The sequence below is a fragment of the Chaetodon trifascialis genome, chromosome 3 (genome assembly GCF_039877785.1).
Source record: "Chaetodon trifascialis isolate fChaTrf1 chromosome 3, fChaTrf1.hap1, whole genome shotgun sequence".
Classification (NCBI taxonomy): Eukaryota; Metazoa; Chordata; class Actinopteri; order Chaetodontiformes; family Chaetodontidae; genus Chaetodon; species Chaetodon trifascialis.
This window is the reverse complement of record NC_092058.1, coordinates 22,176,493-22,200,521: the sequence shown is the minus strand read 5'-3', so window position 1 is coordinate 22,200,521 and position 24,029 is coordinate 22,176,493. Positions and strand designations below refer to the sequence as shown.

The following is a 24,029-nucleotide window of genomic DNA, read 5'->3' as shown; positions in this document are numbered from 1 at the left end:
ACAAAAAAATAAAACATATGAGAAGCTTCTAAAATACATCAGTGGTTTCTGGCTTGTGACTATGAGGTGTGAGCAATTCCGCCAATCATTCGAAGACTTTTAGATAACAAGGCCCAGGGAGAAAGGAATATGCAGTGTTTAACGAATACAAATTTATGGACAGCCCTCCCGACTGATCTGGATCCACTGGATAACCTCATTGTAAACAAAGTGTTTAAACTAGCCCCACCTTCACCAGCTACAACAGTAAAATGCGACTTCAGCATTGATGCACCGGCACTAACAATCTAATAATGTTATATGTAAAATGACTTAAGTAGGGGAGGAACAATGCAGTCAACATGATTCTCTTCAGTTAATTACACTGTATGTTTTTTCTTTTTTGTCATAAATATGCATTGTTAATTGTTATAGTAGTTTTTCCATTAAGTATTTTCATAGTCTCATTTCACAGACAAATTCTTAATAATGAAAGACTAAAGAAAAGATCAAATAAAATTGTCACTTGTCCGTTGTTAAAATAAAGTGCAAATATATGAACTATCCATTATCTTGGTTGGTCAAGGTCATGCTTAGTTAGGCCGGTCTTTGTTGCAGATGAATACTGATGATGAATACTGATCAGTTCAGTTGCATTTTACATTTTGAAGTGGTGCCTCGCAGTCTGCATGAACGCTAGTAAAGTCAATGGAAAGAGCCAACCAGTGATGAATGATTACCTTTCAGTCACAGGGGCTATTTTTCTGCAGGCTTTTAGTATTTTGGTGTTTCAAATACATTCTGAGATTGACTTTAACTTGAACACTTTCAGTTAAGCATGGGATCTGATAGCTTCTTCCACCACCAAACAGGGAAGAACATTCCAAAAAAGTAAGGACTGATACTTGATAGGAACTATTAAGCAGGGAGAAGAGCTCATTTCTATCGATAAGGATGGAGAATTTCAAAGCTACAACCCGAAGTATTCTCACGGCTGACAGATGTTTCAAATCTCCATGACAATCCAAAACAAATATCAAAATATCCTTTGAACCAAGACGGCAGCTGCAGTCAAACCACAATCAGCAAAACCCCAAAAAACGGCTAGAGGTGCAGTGGAATAGCAGCAGCACACAAGACAAAATAGCACAAGGTCTGAAGACAGGAACCTGTACCTCCTGTTTGTGCCGAGGAGTGGCCTCCTGGTCCAACTGAGAGAGCTGAGTTGGGGCAGGAGAATGGGCGAGCACAAGGGGGGTCAGAGGTGAAGAGTGCAGGGTCAGAGAGTGCAGGAACAAGGTCAGATGCAGAGACAGGATGGGGCAAGTCAGTCAGAGGACAGGCAGGCAGACAGACTGGACGGCTAGATTTGGCAACTTCTTACCAAGCCAGGACAAACTTGGAAATGACTTGAAAATGCATCCCAGTAGACATTTTGAAATTGAGTTGATAGCAATATGGCACGGAAATATATTGTTAAAATAAAAGTGGAGGGGTTCTTGTGCATAGCAGGTAAAAAATCTTTCTTCATATCAGTGCAAACCACTTTCCAAAGCTTTTTTAACAGGTCGTATAATGAAAACTTTGTCTATAAAAATTGTCCATAAAGTAGCAACTGTACCAACTGTACCCACTGTCTGTCAAATGTGTGCTGGGATGCTTCACTATGACAAATAAGTCCAGACAACTTTTGCAGCATCTCTTGCTTATATGGTGCATTGCAGCACAGTTTGTTCTATGATAACAGTGGTGACTGCCACATGTAGACAGAGGAAGACAGGCAGACACGAGATATAATAAGACAGATATACTTGAAAAAGGAAACAATGATGGATGGATAAAGACAAGTATACAGACAGACTGAGACCAAATCACCAGACACAAAATACCTCCTGTTTACTGTCAACTGGTGAGCCAGCCTCCTCCTTATTGCCAGCAAGAGTTAAAAAAAGAGAAAGCATGTTAGCAACAGAGGGCAAAGCTTGCGTCTGCACATCTCAGCATAATGAGTAAGGGTTAAAAACTGTAAAGCTGTCAGCGGGATTTATGAGCAGTGCAGTGTAAGCATATAAGCCTGAGTGAATAGGAGTGAAAGGAGAAGAGTTAGTAAATGCTAAATCCACTAAAGCCACCACAGCGTTATGCCCCTGCTGGATAAGCCTGAGAAGCTTGTATTGCACCTATATACTGTACATCAGCACCTGCAGTCCATGGCATCGCTCTGCACCAAGGCTGGGGTCGTCTTCAAGTTGACTAAAGCTCTGTACATTTGGATCTTCCTTAATTCTATCATTGGCACAATGGCAATTCATAAAAAGTCTGTCAGGAAATCTTCAATACCATGATCTCCTTCTTTCTGCTCGGAGTGACATTGCCGTCATCGTCTTTGTCCTGCTCCGTCTTCTGGTCCTGCTCTTGGTCCTCATCCTGTTCCAAACTGGGCTCCAGCTCGGTCTCCTGCTCGTCCACAGAGGGGCTGTGGAGGCGACGCTGTTCACTGATGCTGCGGTGGGAGAGGCCATCGTGGTTCTCACACATGGCTGACACCGGCCGTGAGAACTCTGCTGGTAACAAGAGGTGAGTTATTACAAGAGACGAGACAGACCAACTGATATGGGGTTTTAAAGCTATACTTTGATATTTTGGGAAATATACTCAGTTCATTTGGTCTGGACCAAGGGAAAAAGAGTACATTCATATTCACACTGATTTACAACAAATGAACCATGAGAAGTAAACATGGTGTCAACGTGAAGCCCTGACGATGTACTAATGATCATCAGGACCAGTGTGGGGAAAGCAGATTAAGTGAGTGACAGCAAGTCCTGCAAACTTAATGCTTCCTATGTGTATAATTATGTTCCTTGGAGTCACAAAGATCTCATTAAAAAAAATAACATGAGCATTATCGGTATTACTAAACCATGAAGCGGTTGCATTTTATGCATAATGACAAACAGACTGAGACAGGATGAACTAGTGCATAGAAGTAGCAGCAATACACATAGCAGTTTCAAGTTCTCACTGTCTGATGTGTGAGGGAAAATCTCTGCACTCATGCAGACATGCATGACATTGTCTGCCTGTCAACATAAACGTAGTTATATGATTTGCATAAATATATGCATCCCTTATACAACTGGCTTCATATAAGATCAGAAACTGTTCACAATCAGCACGTGCATTTAGAGTAACAGTATTTGAGCTTTTCAAATGATGCTACAACCACATAAATACGATTACCAAAGGATCCGTTTCAGAGCCGAACCTGGCATACTCTGAAGAATCATATCGCCTGAAATAAAGCCCAGTCCCAGCATTTCACTAGTACATAGGAGTGAGCGTGTGAAAATGATCTGTATTTGGATTAAGTCGCTCATGAAAAATAAAGTGTGCCAAAGCTAGGCTACAGCTATTATTTCAGTGAGTCTGATACATATTTACCATAATCAGCATTTCATATCATCTGCTGCTTTGTAAATAACTGGATCAGACTTGTATCGGCAGATAACTAATATGAAAGGAATCTGTTAGGCATTGAGGCCAAAAAAACTTGGGAAAACAAATAACTGCTATCATGAAATGCACCAGAGTTTGTTTGAACCAAACTAAACAGACTTAGTGTGAAAGCTCCCTTATTTGCTTTCATGCCGAGATTCAGAACAGAGGACTGATACTACTCTCATATCTGTATCTGTATCATATCTGTTAAATATGAAGCTACATCCTGCAGGCAGTGGGAAACAGCCACTGGGACTATTTTTTGGCCTGGAGCAATGATGTCCTGAACCCCCATAAAACTGCCAGTTGTTGTTTTTACACCAATGACATATAATATGGAAAGTAGTGAACTTCAGAGGTGCTGGAAGCTGCATTTTCGCCTCTGGACTGAGCCAAGCTAAGTGTTTATTCCTGCTTCCGGGTTTTATGTAAATCTAAGCTAGCTATCTCCTAACTGCAGATAACTCTTGGCAAGAAAGCAAATAAAGTGTAATTCCCAAAATGCTCGACTCTTCCTTTAAAAGTCCATCTCAAAGTTGCAACGTATCATGACTAAATAAGTTCAAAAACACACTCTTCAAACCTTCCATAAACAGATTGATTATTGTGGCTCTCACCTCCATCCAAGCTCCTGGACAGCAGGTACCTCTTGCTGGTGGAGCGCTCAAAATGCGGAGCAGGTCGGTCTATAAGAGCGCTGGCCTGCCTGGTTTGAGCCTGCGTCCTTCCACTGTATCGAAACTTTGAACCCATCACCAAGAAGCCCTTTGGAGGAGGCTCTGGAGACACCAGCCTGTGAAAACAAAATCTCTGATCAGTGAACATTCTTTACCACATACTGTGCCATGTAATAAAAATCAGCTCGGCACAGACAGCAGGGTGAATGCTGGATTTGAAAGTAGTTTCAATTGTGTTGCACTGAAACTGACTTTCAAGCTAATTTCTGAGGGAATGATTTGTACCCGCTCCCAAAGGAAGCCATCACATTAGAACCCTCTTTGACCAACTATTTCTTGCTACATGACATGATGAAGGAGCAGCGATGTTCATCAGGTAGAAAAGTGCTGCATAATTTTCAGGCTAAAGCTGAATCATCTTTAAACTTTCTATTAAGATCTGTTAAGCCACATTTCTGCTGCATGGTACGGCTCAGCTCAACTCCACTCGCTCTTTTTTCTGTTTCCAGTGTGGATAGTACCTGGTACTTTTTTTGGTATCACCTCGGGCAAGGTTCAAAGCGAGCTGAGATAAAAGATGACATACACCATCCCTTCGATATCCTCTATTATAAGAGTAGCATAGCTCTTTTGTGTGCATAAGGAGTGTGTGGTTGAGCGAGTGAGAGAGACGGTGAAAGTAAAGTTGTTGGAGGAAAAAGTGAAGGGGGTGCAGTGCCGCTACGATGATCAGCAAAGGGAAACGAAGTAGAGAAAAGTACCTGGAAACTAAAGCGAGTACAGTCCAGTCGAGCTGTACCATGCTGTGGAAACGCAGCTTTAGTGTCAGTGCCTTTTGCATGCTAGCTACATAACAAGCTCTTCCTCATATGTGTGGATTGCTTCCTCATACCTCCTGCACACTCCTGCTAAGGTGTATCAGTGTTGATCACCAGTAAAGCTGGGGTGGCCATCAGAATCAGAATCAGAAAAAGCTTTATTGCCAAGTACGATTTTACACATACGAGGAATTTGCTTTGGTGAGGTTGGTGCATGACACATCTATCAAGAAGAAGCAATTAAAAAGTTAAAAATATGACAGTAAGTAAATAATATAAAAATAAGAAAATAAGTAACTGAGTGTGGCTGCACCTGATGAAGCTGCACACATGGACATGTTTTGTTTGCCTTGATAGGCACTGAACAGGAACCTTCTAACCACACCAGATCAATTCTTACCGGAAGAAGGTGTGATGCTCAATGCAGACCTTCCATAGCTTCTTGGCAGCTCTGTGGTTAGGAAGCTTAAAGCCAATTGTACTTTCAAACTGTTCATACTGGAGGGGAGAGAGGCAGGGAGACAGAGAGAAATGTGAAAGGAGCTGTAGGGGAAACAGAATCACGTGTATATCCTTTGTTTTGTTGAATGTAACCTCAGTACTTCTCAGCAGACTAAAGTTTCAAGCAACCTAACATATTCATTAATAAAAATCTGTAAATTTCTTACATCTCATATTTACATGAGCATCAAACCAAATCAGTAAAGCATGCTTTAATTTGTCTTAGCAAAACCACTGCTACTCCATAAGCAAACACATGGATTTTGCTGACCAGGCAGAAAGGAGCAGATCAAGACAGAGGGAGGATAATGTCCACTGTTCAGACATGGGGAGCAAAGGGAGGAAAACTATTTCATGGCTCTATATTTACACTCTTTATCCCTCTATTCTGGCTATGGCTGCAGCTGCAGCAGCTCTGTTAAAGGAGCTCTTTATTTGGCTCTACCACAGGCTCACTGTGTGGCTCTGTCACTTGACTGGGTCTGGCCCAGACAGCCTGTCACACTGAGTCTCAGCATGGAGGATAAGCTGCAGTGCTGCACAGCACAATGAGGAGGGCCAGAATATAGACCCTGACCATGCAGAGGAGCAAAACTGGAGGTATAAAGCTAAGGACTTTACAGTCATCTGCTCAGCACAACTGACCACTCATTCATTTCTGCAATGGCAGCTGTGACAGAACTTCAGCTGTTACTGTACTCAGAATCTGAGGTCATGGCTTAAAGGAATAGTTCAACATTCTGAGAAATAGACTTACTTTTTTCAGAAAATTACACATTAACAATCAATAACACTGTCCAATGGTAAAAAAGACTCAGCCTACCAGCACCTCTAAAGGTCACCATTTAACAGGTTATAGTTCGGTTGCTTAATCCAGACAAAACCTTAAGTGTAAAAACAGTGACTTTCATGAGTATTGTCATCACCAGGGATCAGCACCACATAATCCCCCTGAAACTGCAACTGTTTTCCAACAAATTAAACAAACAAAGTATAATGTGTTAATAATTACTGAACTTAAGAGGTGCTGGTAAGTTCAAATTGTTTTGCCTTTTTAAAGAGCCAGGCCAGCTGGTACCCTGTTTCCAGTCTTTATGCTAAGCTAGGCTAACTGACTGCTGACTTCAGCATTGTACTTAACGGACAGACATTATAGTAAAGCATATGCGTGCTTTCCAAAATATAAAACTATTCCTTTAAAGCAGTAATCCAGTGATTTAACATTGCATTTCAATAAATCTGGGGAACTTGTGAGAGACAAGCTAAGAAAAAAAGAAAATAAAAAATTGAAGCAACAATCCAAATATCCTGATTTTAAGATCCCAGTATGGGTTAAGTTCCAAAAACACTAAGACGTACATTTCCTATGATTCAACTCCAACCAAATCGTTCAAAAAAAATGGAATCATCAGGATTATTCTCTCAAATTTGACAAAGCTCCTCCAAAGCAAGAGAAGACATCACACAGCTATTTTGTTAAGCAGTACTAAACATGTTGAGTAAAAACTTTAATGTGTAATATGAATAAAGTACACCTTCAATATCCTTAACCACGCAGCATACCTCTCCAGGCCGAATCTTGATGTAGAAGTTGCTTCTCTTGTAGGAGATCTTGAGGATCTTTGGCCAGGCAAAGCGGTTGATCCTCAGCCTATCACGGTAAATCAGCAGGCCGTTGGCACAGACGCCCAACATTATGTCAATCCCTTCAGAATCCTGCAACAGACAACGGGCAGAAAAGAGGCAGCAATTATTAAAGAGCAACACTGTGCATCCTTGCACCTACTTTCATGCAACTTAAAATAACTTTGGAACCAGCAGACCTTAGCGTGATGTAGGTCCACCCCGTACATGGATAGTTTCTTGGCATTCTCCAAGAAGTTAATTTCAGCCTCTGCTGGAGTCATCCCCCTGTGGGCAGAATAATGGTGATATCTGTAACCAACAATAACAGGCCTTCTTAAGTAATAAAGCCATAATCTTGCACAGTGGGGGAAGAATTATCTTAATAATATCCTTGATATCTTCAACTCTAAATCCCTCCCATCCATCCCCCTGAGCATTTCATTCCACCGTATGCCAAAAAGCAATGCCAAATCAGAGCGTGGTGAAGACCTAACTGAGAAAGTGTTTTCACACTGGCAATACTCGCACATGTACATCTCACTGACAGATGGTGCAGTAATGTGACGGCATCTATCAGCCATATGCATGATGGAGCATCTCCACACAACGTTAAACTCATCAGCTGATCATCCCAGCTGATGAAATTCTGATTCAAACAACAGCACGTCCAGTACTTGTAGTTTCGATGGAGCTCCATCACCCTCTCCTCCAGCTCTCGAGTCTGATTGGGGGCAAAGCGGAAATCGCTGACGTAGTCGGAGCCGTGGTCATCGTGGTCGTAGTCCCCCAGCTCGGCTTGAACGGTGTAGGAGCCCAGGAGGGCGTGAGTGACGAATGAGCACGGCAGTCGACCTGACAGCATGTCATCCCTCAGCTGCAGACACAGGTAGTATCTGTCAGACAAGACAAAAAGGGAGGAGAGGAGGGTGTTGGCAGTCAAACAAGCCTGAGCCAAAGCAAGCTCCAACAAGTATTCAGCGTAGTTAATCCATGGCAGTTAGTAGCATTCCAGGTCTAATCCTCAAAAAGGATAGAGGGATTTGGGTTGCTTTGACACCGGGGCAAATATGCCATGTAAATTGTTACAATAGTTCTGTGAAAACAGACATCTTTACAAAAAAAAAAAAGGCAAATCACTTGCAGAACCAACCTGTGTAAGCTATTTCTCCTCTGATTAACACTGAAGAGCATGTGACAGCACAGCCAGAGGTGCAGTGTGTGTGGTAAAGGTGTATTCTACCTGGTTATATCCTCAGTGAGCTGGGAGGGATCTGGAGGGTAGAACTTGACAGCGAAGGCAAAGTGCCACGGAGAGTCTGAAGAGAAATGAGAATGAAAGATGGAAGGACAACCATGTCTGCTCAGGACAACTGTACAAAACTGTGATTAAAAATCTAGCACATTAACATGAAACTGTGCATTATTTCATATGGTAACAAATCCACTTTTATGAGTTACTAATTGAATATTAAAAGATTTATCATCTCAGCTACTTGGAAAAGACACTCACTGCGCATCTGCTTCTTGATCTCCTTGGAGGGGTCCAACCAGTTCTGAAAGACAGAAGGCAGAATTCACACAGGGCAGACTGGAAACATGGCTAATGCACACCCGGTGTCACATTTTGCTCTAATTGCCGTCAGTGCTCCTAATGAAAGCATTTCCATATGGTTAAATAAAGAAACTGAGCCCTCCCCTGCTGAGCCTCTCAAATGTGTGGAGAGCAGATTTAATTTAAGCATCTGTTTCTTCATTGTGTTGCAAAATCACTGCCAGCCAGTTACCTATCTGATCTCCTCACATCCCAACGTATCATGAGCCGCTTCGCCTGTAGGGGCACCATTTTTGATTTGGTTGCAACAGCATCTCATCAGTGGTGCAGTGCACACTGACTCAGTTGTAACAGTAGCTGTAAATCGTGCTCCTTAAGAGGCACAGCAACACAGAGATGGCAATGAAGAAAGTGATGCAATACCTCCCTTGAGTACTCTTAGCCTGCTAAACTTGGACACAGTTTGTAACAGTAAAAAATGTGAATGAAAAATCTACTTTTTGCTGGTTTTGTTGGCTTGTGGTGTTCCATGGAATCTCTCATTACATGTCCTCTTATAGCACTGTTTCCCTCATAGCCGTGTATCTGTACAAGATAATTTCCTCAAAAATGACAAACCTTCTGATAACAATAAAATGGCAACTGAATTTCTCCATCTAAAAATCTTTGTCATCAGCCCACTTAGAAAGTAATCTACAGATCTGATATCCTGTATCATACACTCCCTATCTGCATTCCCAAATGAATTCATTGGTTGACTGTTTATGTCGAGTGTGGTATTCAGGTGTGACCAGGTGACACGTGAAGAGAGAGACCACATTTCAGCTTGTGACCTTCATCAGGCTTATCTTTTTTAACAGATTTGCATATATGCTGATATAGAGCAGGTCTTAACCTTGAATACATCTTTAGTGTGTCATACTTTGAAAACACATTACATCGTTTTATGTATATTTATTACAGGAGTCTTAAAACATGAAAGATAAGATAAAATGAAGAGAAACAGCAATGTGATACATGATAAAAACACATACAGGTATATAGGGGATTTGGATATTACCTCATGACACATCTCTATAAAAACTAATTAGCTGAGATTACTGAGAAGTGCCCATCAGTCGAAAAAGATTGGACTCCTCAGAGGTTTTTTTCTCTTCTCTGTGCACCTTGAGCGTAGATGTGCCAGAAATCCATACATTGCCACTTAAGTTCTCTCAGAACTATTACACCTACAAAAGGAATCTTTTCTGCATTTCTAACTACTACTACGTCTGAATTAAAGGGGTGGCTTGATATCAGAAATAACCAGAAAGCACCAACAACGACTACATGATTTAACAAGACTCTGACTCTACAGTCGCCCTAACAGTTGTGTGACTTTGTGTTACATTTAGCTATGAGCTAAATGATAAGAACTAGCATGACAACATGCTCACAATGAAAACGCTAACATGCTGATGTTTTGCAGGTGCGTTTACCACATTCACCATCTCAGTTTAGTGGATTAGCATGCTAACTTAAAACTTAACTGACCAAACACGAAGTCTAAGAATGTCATTAGTTTTGCAGGTATTTGGTCATCAACCAAAGTAATGGACAGTTTTGATCTGGCACTGGATGAAAAGTTAAGGGTTGACCAAAGCTGCTATAATTCATTGTGAGGAGCATGCGGATGTCTCTATAAAATGTCATTGTAATCCATGAAATATTTGTTGAGATATATCACTCAAATCCACCCCTGTGAACGGTCATGGATCACCAAAGTCTGTACAAAATGTTACGCCAATCCATTCAGTCATTTTTTAAAATAATTTAATAAAAATAAATAGTCAGCCATACAGAGGCGCTCGAGGAAATGTCAGAGGATTACCAAAGTCAGTAGGCTCCATCCTTTGAGAACCATGATTATCTATACCAGTGTTTCTCAATTCCGATCCTTGAACCCCAAAGCCCTGCATGTTTTATGTTTCCTGCTGATTCAAATGAGTGGCTCGTTATCTGGCAGAGCTTGATGACGAGCTGATCATTTGAATCAGGTGTGGTGGAGGAGGGAAACATCTAAAACATGCAGGGCAGGGGGGCCCTAGGACCAAAACTGAGAAACACTGATCTAAACCAAGGGCTGCACGGTGGCGCAGCAGGTAGTGCGCGTGCCTTGCAGCAAGCCGGTTCGTTTCCCGGGTCGGGCCTTTCTGTGTGAAGTTTGCATGTTCTTCCCGTGTATGCGTGGGTTCTCTCCGGGTACTCCGGCTTCCTCCCACAGACCAAAAACATGCTCATTAGGTTAATTTGTGACTCTAAATTGCCCCTAGGTGTGAGTGTGAATGGTTGTCTGTCTGTGTGTAGCCCTGCGACCGGTTCAGGGTGTACCCCACCTCTCGCCCATTGACAGCTGGGATAGGCTCCAGCCCCCCCACAACCCCGAAAGGGATAAGCGGTATAGAAAATGGATGGATGGATGGATGGATGATCTAAACCAAATTCTATGGCAATCCACCGAGCATCTGTTAAGATATTTTGGTCAGGACCACAGTGGTGGACCAACTGGTCGACAGTGCCATCCAGTGAACCTGGTTGCTATTCCTTAAAGAAGTCAAAGCAGACAAGAAAATCTACTCTCTTACAGTAATGGGAGTTAATATAATTTGTTACTTTAAATTCTGCCACTTGCACACACATACATATAAACAGGTGTTTTCTCCATACAGCATAGTTCCATGCTGTCTGCAGCGCGGAGAGCTGACAGTGATCTTCTCTAACCTGAATACCACCCAGCAGCTGCTTATTACTGCTAACAGTCTTTTTGGCAGCTGGTATCACATCAGTCAGAGTGGAATCAGGGGCGTGAAAGGTTAATACAGCACAGCGCAGTCCTGTGGCCATTTTGGGAAAACTGCAAGCATCTCTGGCAATTCGAACTGTGCCTTCACATACACACTCAATACACCAGCATAAATACACATGCTCCTCCAGTGTTTAATCAGACTGCTAAAGACTTTAATGAGCCGCAGGCATTTACCGTCCCCCTGAATCTATCTTGTATCAGCCAAGGCCAAAGAGTGCTCAATTACTAAGGCAGTCCCTGCCGCTTTGGTTTTCTTTGCAGAAAAGCAGGAAGAACTTTTAATCACTGACTGTTCAAGGCTTCACTCTTCCCTTTGCAACCTTAGCTCATGAAGCAATCACACGGAATAAATGTTCTCCCAAATGGTGAAGATTATATCCTTGTTCCCCCAACGGAGACAGAGAAAGGGCATCTGAAATGACATTTCAATTCTCAGGCGTATTTGGTCTACCAATCAGCAATGACCCCAGACAGCAGGATCAAGCTGCGCTCTGATAAGCCTGTCTTTGATGAGCCTGTCATATTGATCCAAGCCATAGCCTTACCTTCACTCAGAGAGAGCCACATATTTTAACTTCAAGTCTGTTTACCTCTCTAACACCCCAGTTAACCTGTCTGTATGGGCCGACATCATGCTCCAAAGACTCAGCCGTCAGACACGCATCAAGTAGCAACATGTGAGCTGACAAAGCATGCGCAAGTTGATGATGAGGCTATGCTCCAGATGTTAAAAGGGACTTAGCCTTGTCATCTTTCCTATCTTCAAAAGGCAGCAGGTGCCTCTGCAGCTCTTTGCAAACACATACCGCCTTCAGGGAGGCTCATGTCAATCAACACCCAAAACCCACATCTGAGAAAAGAGCTCAGCGGACAGCTAGGGCCCATCAGCTCAGAGTCAATTACCTGATTATATGATAATAAGTCAACAAAGATCAGAGGAAAACATATTCAGACCTTCTACTTGAAATGTCAGAATGATCCATGAGCTGATTGAAGTTTAATGTATGTACACGTTTTACAGAAGCAGACATGTTAGTTGTTTTAATGGCTGAACTTAAAGTTAGACGATGTAACGTTTAAAAGAATTGAAATAAAATGAAAAATCACCAGCCTGTCGTGAGGTTTTGCTGCTCCAGACTGACCAGTAGCTCATGGGGGCTAATGTTAGTTCAAACTTCTCTATAGCTAAAGGCTAAAGGTAAGCTAGTAAGCTAGCCTGCTTATACTTCAATGTGCCATGGTTATGAAAGAAAGACAAAAAAAAGTCCCTGAAATCATTTCTACTGAACTTCTCTTCTTATCTATTCTGATAAACCTGATAAACTGTGGCTCTTGGAGGTTTAACTCAACCAATCAGTGACATTATTTCCACCTCCAGGGCATCTCTGCCTCTGCGAAATATTTGCATAACTAAAATTCATGTTTACATTTTGAAACGGGTAGATGAGGCATTTCATCTTCACTTCAACTGCACACATTTTACAACTGTCTGTTGTCCAGATTCAGACAGGGCATGGAAATTTCCATTTTCCATTCATCTTTGAATGATGGATAATGTGCCCCTGAGAGAGCCAACCCAGCCGACAAGTGAGGGGAATACAGATTGTTCTGTGAGCAACATGTTTATGCACTGAGACATCCCATGGGGTTATTGTGGCACACAATTCACTGACCTTCTGGGTGTCTGTGTCGGCAAAGGTCAGACCAAAATAGTCCTTCTCCAGCAAGTTGAGATGCTCACAGACCATGTCCATCAGGGTCTGTCCTTTGGAGTGTTTCTGCAGACAAACATAGATGACACAGCAGTGGTAAAAGGGTCAACAGCAATGCCAAAGAAAACAAAACAAAGATCCTCTACATTTCTGAAATGTCACGCGTGCATAAGCGTCTGCTGCTGGTATGGCTCCCTTTTATTGGGAAAAGCTTGGCTCACCGGTGTCAGACCCCATTCAACAGGTGTGCTTGTAAAGGCTGCTTTCCTGTTCTCTGGTTCTGCACACAATAAAACAGCTCAACCACTGGGCGTCGTGTCACAGTCAGTGTGCATCAAACACTTGACAGTGAAAATGGACTGTGAATTGCTGGGGAAGATTGGTCCTTGTACTGTAAGCAGAGAATTCATCTGCTCTTGACAGAGATCAAGGTGAACATTTCAGGAACGTTTCTTTTCAAATTCAAGTGAAAAGCTCATGTTTTTACATTGAAGGGCGTTTCGATGTGGATTTTTTTTTTTTTTTTTGACTAGGTAACATCAGGATGCACAAATAAAACTTTTTGCTTACAATCCTGAAGGAGCTTTAGACCAGATTTGGCAGAGATCAGTATATCCTTAGTGTATAGCCTGGATGCAAGAAGTGTATAAAAATAGAGAGGTGGGCAAAGAAAGTATTCCAAACAGACAAAATGTAGACACAAGCAACTCCATCAGTGTTGGTGAAATAAGTCATCAAAAGTGAGATTTTCACATTGTACATTGTTGAGACCAACAGTCTACAGCCATGCCAGCAGCTCTGTGAAGCTGTAAATTGAGCTAACGTGCACAAGGTTAACCATGGTTAACTATCTAACCATCAACTAGTTTAGATTCATAAACAAAAGTATTTGACAACTTGAAATTTGACCTTATGATGGTGCTAAATGAAAAGTCAGGAGAACACCAAAGTCTTTTCAATTTACCCTCTGGGGACCATGCATGTTTGAACCGAATCTCATAGTAATCCACTCAATAGTTGATAAGATATTTCAGTCTGGACCAAAGTAGTGGACCCAGTGATTGACACCAACACGATTATTGCAATGAACATTTCTAATAAGTGAGGTAATCATATATTTACAGTAGATTAAAAATCTACTTTTGTTTTGAGTATAGACTGGATCATCTAGTGACGGTCACATTTCAGTGATAGTCATACAATGAAAAAACTACCCAAATCAGCTGTCATGGCGATTCATTGGTTAGCACACATGCCTCCCAAACTGAAGGTCAAAAGCTGGTTGGTCAGACTGTATTTGCCAGTGTGAAGTTATGCTATCTACAAACAAGAGTAACACTAACCTTATTTGACTTAAATTGTTAGTACTGACTATTGATTGGTTTGTAACTGAACAAACATGATGCGGACACTTTCTCAGTGAGGATTCATTTTAAATGCCAACACAGCCGATCTCACAGCACAGCTTGAACATTTTTGTTCAATTTGTCAGACGATGCAGTGATCACATATTAATGATTTTATCTGCAGTGCGATAGCTTGGTAAAGACTGCTGGTGAAGGTAGTATTCATAAGCTGTGATCAAATCTCACAGAACTCTAACAACAAAAAAAACAGAAAAATATGTAAATGAGAACAACCACCAGAATCACTTGTGCTGATTAGCAGTGATCATAGCTGCGTGCAAACATGCCACTCCACCAGAAACATCTCCTGTAAATGCACAACATAGAGCAGATTTTATAGTTTATTTAGTTACTTTAAATTGAAAAAAAAAAAAAAAAAAAAATCAATGGCCGATCATCTCTTCAATCATCAATAGCCAATCTGATTAGCAATTGGCAAGAGCTTCCTGGACATAATGATCTTTTTAAAGAAATCTGATCAGCAATCACTTACTGAACTAGCATCCACATGTGAAGTAGACCTAACATTGAACCACACATCCACAGTATTTAACTCACACACACACTGTCCCTCCTCCCCTGAGGCTTACTTTGCGAAGTGACAGGGAGATGGAGCAAGCAGTTGCCAGGGAAACAGATGCAGTATTATTCCTCTGCTGTCTTGTTTCTTAATATCTCAAGGCTAGGACTTGAAAAAGAGTTTCGCCTTAGCCTCATTATGGGTGAAAGGATGGTGGATCAACACTTGGGAAGTTTTTACTAGCTCTCATCATGTCAGTGAGTCCCCAATGTAAAGCAAGAGGGTGCTGTATGACATCAGCACCTGCCACCAAAATTAAATAAACAAATCACCATGTGGAGCATGAAAAGACAACAAACCAGCATGAAAGACTCAGTTCCGCCCAAAATATCCCTGTTGTGCACATCGGGCCGGCTAGGCTTGACCATGCATAGTGAAGCAGATTACACCCCAGTGAGCAGAGGGGGGAGACTGGGTGAGAGAAGTGGGTGAGGGTGGGGTGCCTGCTCTCCTGCCTGAGGACCACGGGGAGTCTCAGCCATGCATCCATGACAAGAGACTTAATTAACCCATGAATGCGGCACCTCCTTCAGGGAGAGCGTTCGGAAAGCGTGGCCTGCTTTTTCGCAACACTGTTATTACCAGCTCCTGAAAGCATGAGGGAGGTTCGGATATGGCAGGCATGAAGTTCCACCCCAGCAATTAAAGACAGGAAGGGAGAGCAGGCCTGCCAATGACCCAGAGGTTGGAGGCTCACACCAAACTAGAACTTTAAAAATCATGGGCTGACAGCAAGCTGCTTTGTGACTCTCTGGCACTGATTGGCAGTGCTGCGAGGGCGGGAGAATATTCAGGAAGAGCACTTAAGACACAAAAGCTTTCATAACCATAATGTGAACTATTGTTGTGGTGTGGAAAAGCCCCAAAGGTATTTCTGAATGCTTTCACAGTGCTGAGAGAGAGGTTGGTGCAAGTGTAGCATTCCTGATATTCTTACCTCACACACACTCACACACAAAGTTTCATGCACTTGTGCATAAGTATCCTAAGGGGTGGCTCATAATAATAACATTGCTCTTCTATTTTCTCCTTGGCTGCACCTGGCTTGCAACCATGTAATAACTATAGATTTCCTAACACCCTTTTAACGACCTGTGCTGAAGGCTTTTATTGGACAAAAGCAACATCCTGTGAATCCTAGTATCTATCTAATGAAGGTTTTTTTCATATTAGTGCCAATAAGAAATCAGTATTTATTCAAATACAAAATATACAAATACAGAAGATCAATGAAATACTTGACCTATGAAAACAAAAGTAGAACGTTGTCTGTGGCTCTGAAATGTGAGAAAATAACCCTGATACCATCATGTTATCGCAGATTTGGGTTGAGAAATTGGTTAAGAATTTGGGTGATATATTTTGAAAGATACTAATGAAGCAGTGGTGAGTTGCATGCTGTGAAATATAGGATCCAGTGTTTTGGAGTGTGTGCTGGAGACTAAAATCTAGGACGTTCCAGCCTCGGTGGCTTAAATTTTGAACATTCATTTTTTATATCAGTCTCTATTGAGTCCTCATCAGAATGTGAGTGAGGTCTTAGAGAGTCACTGTACAGTGACTTCCTGACAGTCGCCACAGGGTGTCTGGCAACCTCATATTGAGAACAAGACTCCAGGGAGTCAAACCATTCCTTTAAAACAAGCTATATTTGTGTGACATGTTGTGACTGTGCAGATAATGACAGGACATGTACGAAGTAGCATGACGTTGTTACTATACAGACAACTCGCCAGGAGGGAGTCTGGATGAGGAGGCCTGCTGTGCATCTCTGACACTATAGGCTGCTGCTCGCATCAATGTTGGTTTATATTAACCTTCCCTAAACATAACCAAGTAGTTCTTGCTGTCTAAATGTGACCAAACGTGAACTCTAAAGGTGGCAGAAAACAGTCATAGGATTAACTCTCCAGTTGGAGACAAACATTGTTTTCCTATTGATAAGGGTGCCAGATCTTTAAAGGTAATGTTTGGAGGTCTTGTTGTTTTTTTTAGATATACTGAGGTTATGCCCAGCCATACCCATGAACATGCACAGTGTATCTCCAGTCCCAGTCCAGGCTGCATCAGACAGGAGTCTTGCTGAAGGAATGCAGAGGCAGGGTACTGAGCTGTGACACATGCTGGCTGCCACCAGCAGGGCCAGACAGAAGCCTGATTTAACTCCATCATCTCAGGCACAGAGGCTGCGGCGCCAGACAGACGCATCATATCCTCGATTTGGGTGACTAAATGAATTGACAGTTAGTTGAATCGAAAGTTTTAAGACAGAGCTTAAAATGTTGCTGCATAGTCACCTCCACAGTCAAGTAATTGGATATGAATTCCTTCAATCACAAAACTGTAAAAGACATTTCAGGAGGAATAACAGACTTATTCTGGCACAGGTGGATGTTGATGCTACCCATAAAAGCAAAGAAGTGGATTTATCTAAGGCAATGGACTTCCATCTATCTCTGCCCTTCTCTTTTATGCATGCCTTCAGTTTCCATCCACAGCAAGTGGGAAATCTCCTCACACTGCCGGACTAATGACAACACATATCTTGTGTGGAATGAGGATGTTCTTGTGTGCATTTATTTCTTTTGTGTGTATTACAGAAATGTGTAACATTGCTTTGGCTTCACCCCCCTGGTGAGCACTCAGCATGGCACCCTCTCTTTTATTCTCTTTGCCTGTTTTATCCGCTCTGTGCAGCACTGTAGAACGCACAAAACTGCCTACAGAGGAAAATAACAACAAAGGAAATAAAAAACATTGCTTTTCAACGGTTTGTTCAAAACACGTTAAGGCTAATTCGAGAAAACATGTTACCACAAATTGTTTTTCATCACGCATACCTCAATTTCTCCTTCGAACTCGGCGGAGTCCAGCAGGGTCACTTTGAAGGGGCTGGTTTTAAGTCGCTTGGAGCCTTTCTGGGGAGATTTGGGGTTTTTGTTCGGGGACATCTTCTCAGACATGTCGTCTGTTTCTCTGTGTTCCTCACGATGCTTAGAGTTCTGTTCCTTAACACAGAAATGTAGAAAAGGCAGTCAAATAACACAGTTCTAGGTTTCTTTTGTCATCCCTGACACCTGAGTGGACATTTGAAACAGTTCAAATACACTGAAGTACTGTATCAATATCAGGACAATGCCTTAGATTAAGATTAAGTTTTTTGATTATAATGGCATGAGGGAAAGTCAGCATTGAGGCTTAATGGATATTTGACTGTGTGCAATCTGAGCGAATCAGCTAATTCAAATATTGAAGAACATGAAGTAAAATGTAGAACTACTGGAAACTGCACTGACTCCCAGACTAATTATTGAATTGTAAGACGAAACAGATATCAGACATAAAATATAATCACAGCAGTCATCAGCGATGTTTTCCCCTTTATATAATCGACATATAGACTCTTTCAGCTCTGCTTCAGACTAGGCAGAACTGCTGCAATATCAAGAAATCATGTAAGTTAATGAATCCAGATAAAACTCCTTCATAATAAGTGTCATCTTCATTATCTACAAGACCCGAAGGAGGCAATATGAACAAATGAACCCATATTGCTGCCATGTAATGATATCCTCAGCTCACTGAAGCACGAGCTATTGCATCAGCTCTTTGCCCATTCAAACTTCGCTCAGTTTTAAGATCGTGTTTAGTTTTAAGTTTATTCTTATAGTGCAGTTGTCACACAGACATACCCGGTAACTGCCAGGTGGGGCTGGTGCTGACTGAACTTTAAAAGGTTGTACAGTTTAGACCTAAAAGAGGTGATATGGAATATGATCAACACATCTGATTAAATTATATTTCACAAAAATCATACAATATACCTCAAAATGTTAGACTAAAGTAGCATTTTAAACTGTACGAGTACTAGTCAGACTTGGACTGTCAGTTAAGTTTAATGTATCTTTCACCCTTTAAACTGTCACTTTTGGCAGTTGTCTTACGGCTTGTGATTATACAGGGGGTGCTTTTCATTACATTGAATTGTGCCTCCTCATCTCCTCCCCCCTTCGTCGACCCGGAAGTCGTTTCCCCTCCGCCATGATGAAGGATCTTCCAATTGCTTAAATGCACCTGAAGGAGACGAGGAGTGAGGAGAGAGGAGGCTTCTGAAGGAGATCAGAGTGAGGATACACCGGTGTAGCCTAAGCGGAAGTCTTTTATTATTTAAGGGGCGTGTCGTATGTGGCACACGTTTGAATCATGGTGGGAGCAGGTCTTCACAAATGTAATCTTGATTCTTGTTTCAACTGTGTCCTTTTAACAATTGTATCTGTCACCAAGAAATAAATGAAAATTCTTGGTATATATTTACGGTTTTTTAAAGCAAGGCTACAAGGCTGTTGGTTTAATCTACCACACACCCGTCCTCTGTTATGCCTCTAACGGCATATAATTGAAACCTCATCAATAGCAATCAGGAGTAGAACAGTCTGACTGCAGGTCTGACCATAATATCACGTTTTACAGCTTTTCCAGCTGTGCAAACGTCATCAGTAATTGACATCGCTTCGGACTGACGCTGTGGAGCGAGGATTTTTCATTTCGGAGTTTCGTTTCCTCCGTCCTCACGTCCCATCCTCGCATCCCTCTTTCATGTCCTCGCTGGGCGGAGCTAAGACGCGAGGAGAGGAAGCGAGTGGAGGAGACAAGGAGACCAATTTATGGAATGAAAAGCACCCGGTGAATTCCTGTTTACAAAGTGGATTGATTTGTAGTCTTGTTTGTTTGTATTATGTCCTCTATCTTTACTTTCACAACTACTGCTAAGCCTTCGGCTTCGGCTGTAATCCATTAGTGCAATTAGGGCCGCGCTGACCTGTTTGGCCATCTTGCTGTCCGAAGCGGAGTCCTGCATGCCTGCTGCTGCTCCCTGCTGGCTGGGAGGACTCCTGTCTGGCTCTCTTCACCTCCGACTCAGGGCCTGTCTCTGTCGCTTCACCAATGTAACACCAACCTGCACTGAGAGAAGATCACAGCAAAAATGTTCAAACAGCGTCTCAGGTGATTGGCGCCTTCTCTTCAAAATGCCCTGTCAACAGCATTTATGCATGCTTTCTGTCAGAATCAAAAGAGGCGAGATGACAGGTGCTGCAGCTGGAGACTGTGAAAAATTCTGAACACGGATGCATTCAACCCAAAACAATAACGACACTCGCGCCAGGATCACACGCTCATCACACATTCTGAAAGCTGTGGCTTCTCGATACAACACAATTTCCACAGACATAATTCACCTTGCCGTCAAGGACATTTACTTTAATTATAAAATCCTTCACTGAGCCAGATAATGATCATCTATTTAAGCAAGACAAGCTGCACCACTACGATGACGACAACCAAAAAAAATGAATTACAGAATTAGGCCGTGCTCCTGGCTATCAACAGTGCATTCCTTAAATCACAAAGGCGTTCAACCAAAAAACTGATAAAAGCACTGCCTCTGATCCATGAGAGGATATGGATGCTTGGGCAGCAGTAGGGTGTCATCATATAATGTCTTTGAATTGTCTAATACAAAACATATTCTGGCATTAATACTAATCAACACAGCAGAATATCAGAGTGCAGAGCACGCCATTTGTGTGAGTGTTTCTGTCATCATTTTTGAAGTGTTGTTACTGACACCTTCAGCTGCAGGTTATCAGGGTGGCTGGACTGTCAGTTTACATCGGTGGGTACTGTTAGCACGTCTAAACAGAGGCTCAATAGAGAGAATGTTAAAGATATCTGAGTAAATGAATTGTGACTTCTATCATTTACTATTATCAATTTCATCATCATCATTAATTTTCAAGAGTGTTACATTCGCAGTGCAGTGTGCAGTAGAGAGAGCAGAGTGGTAGCTTAGATGTGGGTAGCTGTTTTTGTAGTTGCGCACAGGCAGAGCTAACGCCATCTCCACACTTCACACCGCAGCACAAGCTCAGCTGGTTTTTCTGTCACAGGAAGGCCTCCTCTGCTGCGTGCAGCATCAGTATGTGTGTCTGTTAATGCTGTATGTAAATGTACTTCATAGATGTGCCTCGTAGTACACTGACTGACTGTTGCACTTACATAATACACTATGGGTTTTCCAGCAAAGTACATTATGTCAGTATGTGTGTGTAGTATGTGTGTGTGTCAGTGTTGGACAGTATAGGCGTTACTACTTTAACTGCATTTCTCAGTAGTGTGGTGGTTCAGGGTCTCTGTTGCAGGGGAATACAGACACGCAAGCTTGAGTTTTCTTGGAAATATGGCAGAGGGTGAGGACAGAGAGGGACTGATGCCGAGAGAGTCAGGATTTTTGACTTCTTCTATTGTGGTTTGAGCTGTTATTAAATTTAGAGTTTGTCCAGCAAATGTAGCAAAGGCTAGATTGAGCATACCCACGCAAGCACACAGGCACTCACACACACACAGGCACACAAACATAGATGAGCACACACTCTAGACACCTTGTTTTTTGTTATTACGTGGAGTTGTTGTTGCCATATTGGTTTTGGGGCAGTTAGAGCAGAGAGCAAAGCTTATTGTTTAATTAGCGATTGAACTTGAGTTTCTTCCTGTCGATCTGTTTGATTGACAGTTCTATTGATCACTGAGAGAGCGCTGAAGTTGTCTTCTAAGCCCATGTAGGCTGGGTACTTTTATGTGAAAGACACAGACAAAAAAATTTAAAAAATCACATTGTGTGCATTACATTGGTGCCTGTTCGGGATAAAGTTGCATCTCTCCCCCACAGTTGCCCACAGCTGCCTACCAACACCCTAAAATACAAGACAGCCTGTTTATAGATATTCTTGTGTTCGAGGGTGTGTTCAAGGTTTTTTTTTTTACACCACTCCACTGTGAATTGAAAAAGATGCTTATGACCCTGGAACATGCTCTTCCATGACCTTTTATCAAAGGAAGACAAGGCCCATAATGTGTGAAATATCCTCAGTGGGATCTACGTATACTACACAGTATATAGGAATAATGCCTATGTATTAAATAGTTCCCACGACATTTCGCGACCTCGTACATAATTCAATCTTTATATAACCCAGGAGGTCTCACTGCCTCACAAGCAGCAAATCATATCAACATAATGTACCAGGGGTTGATGACTGAGGCAGGAACACAACCGGTTCACACTGGTTCAGAGGAGAGACAATCCCCCTCCGACTCTCAACCAGGGAAGGTCTTGACATATTGCACGTGGTTAAAGGAGTGTGAAACCCTCCCCCCTCACTCCTCCTCTTCCTTCTCCTCCTGCTGCTCAGCCACGCTGTAACAACCGTCCCATTACTTACAATCACAGTGATTTGACAGAAATGAATTCCCTTCCTTGGGGACAAAAATGAAGCATGGAGTGGTATGTCCACTCAGGGCCTCATTTCGCTCTTGCTGTCTGATCCAGCTGGGCACTGAACTATAAGTTGCTAAATCAATTTTTCCCTCACTGGCTGAATCGTGGATATGACTGCCAAAGGAACTTCCTGATTGGAGAAGAAAAACTCCACCGGGCATCGTGTTCTGGTGGCGAAGGAAGCAAACACTCAGCTCCACCATTTCTTTCTGTTATCGCCTCCCAGTACGATTCAGTCAAGCTGAAAATAACGTCGCGCCTCCCCTGTGTGCATTACAGGCGCACATTTTCTCATTCTTTCCAAGTCAAACAGAAGCTGACGTCCCCCCCTCACTTAACATCCATCTGGGCTACATGACACAATGCATTCATCTACAGCCATCTGTATGAATATACCTGTCTGCTGCGCTGTGTTGTCTTCACAGCAACAAATTATCTGAACTCCAGTCGAACCATTTCTGTTCCCCACTGTGGACATTTTTCGCTTCTGTTCCGGACACATTACCGAGCACACAGCCAACCATGACACACTTACTTACCATACCTAAATTGATAGTTACTGCTGCTTTGAAGTGGCCGTAATAGATTTGTACAAAACATGTCAGCCAGTAATGAAAAAGCCCTTCGAGGACACATGCACACACGTACACACAATTGAGAATACAGATCACACAAATCGCATCCAAAGTTAGTTTGTGGTAAATGGGGTCCCTTATTGAGACATCTTCTCATGAAATCAGATTAATTGGCAAATTAATGCAGATTGATGTCATACAGCGAGGCAGTAGAGCCCTGCAAATGCCTTAATTTTCTGTAACAGACCATTACACACAATCACCTCGGTCAACCCAGCGACCGACACCTCTACAGAGGAGAGGAAAGCACCTTACAGTACAGGAATACACTGCGTGTTTCCTTTGTTGTGCACTGCGTGCAGTTCACTGACAATGTCTGTCTTTGATATCTGCCATCAGTAATAATGATTCATCACAGAGAAAAGCGCATTGTTTCCTTGGAGGGTTATGAAACGCCACTCTTCCCTAACAAGCGTAGCCTTTTCTCTTGTTTCTCCTGCCTCTATCTCTTTCTCTTCATTTTCATCAGAGGTGAGCTTTAATCTAAGTGAGGCAAGTGGAGGGAGAATGAGAGAGGGAGCGCGCATGTCTGTGGAAGAGTACTGGCTCAGCTCATGGATGCAGTTGCCATGGTAACAGCATAGAGTACTCTTTTTTTTTTTCACAGCCGATCGTCTCTCTCCTCAGAGGAGTGACAGAGAAACCGAGAGACGAACGGAACAAGGAGAGAAGATGAGAGGCCAGAAGATGAGGCGGCCAGAAAGACAGAGGGATCAAGGATAAACTGAAAAGATAAGAAATGACAAGAAGGAGAAAATAAGCTGATGTGGCATCGCGACTCACAGGAAATGTCAAGCAGCCTCCCCCTCTGGTTAGCAGTCGAGGGGCTGCACACAGCTGCACACAGGGACGGATGGGGAG

General features: G+C 42.4%; 1 protein-coding gene across 6 annotated transcripts in view; it reads right to left on the bottom strand.

Annotated features, from left to right (window-relative positions):
• The window catches only part of LOC139328643 (band 4.1-like protein 1), a 79,748-nt gene that overhangs the window by 19,815 nt on the left and 35,904 nt on the right, over positions 1 to 24,029 (bottom strand). For 2 of the 6 annotated variants that reach the window (XM_070958524.1, XM_070958526.1), the window contains exons 2-13: positions 20,017 to 20,159; positions 18,038 to 18,205; positions 13,173 to 13,277; positions 8,613 to 8,655; positions 8,343 to 8,418; positions 7,777 to 7,995; positions 7,300 to 7,387; positions 7,040 to 7,192; positions 5,376 to 5,473; positions 4,098 to 4,273; positions 2,320 to 2,540; positions 1,869 to 1,904 (exon numbers count right to left, since the gene is read on the bottom strand). In XM_070958524.1, the coding sequence (XP_070814625.1) occupies positions 1,869 to 1,904; positions 2,320 to 2,540; positions 4,098 to 4,273; positions 5,376 to 5,473; positions 7,040 to 7,192; positions 7,300 to 7,387; positions 7,777 to 7,995; positions 8,343 to 8,418; positions 8,613 to 8,655; positions 13,173 to 13,277; positions 18,038 to 18,205; positions 20,017 to 20,055 (1,422 nt within the window). In that variant the 5' untranslated portion in view covers positions 20,056 to 20,159. Of the gene's footprint in view, positions 1 to 1,154; positions 1,200 to 1,868; positions 1,905 to 2,319; positions 2,544 to 4,097; positions 4,274 to 5,375; positions 5,474 to 7,039; positions 7,193 to 7,299; positions 7,388 to 7,776; positions 7,996 to 8,342; positions 8,419 to 8,612; positions 8,656 to 13,172; positions 13,278 to 18,037; positions 18,206 to 20,016; positions 20,160 to 24,029 lie in introns of all 6 variants that reach the window. The other 4 variants (XM_070958522.1, XM_070958525.1, XM_070958523.1 and 1 more) reach the window with 4 other exon arrangements.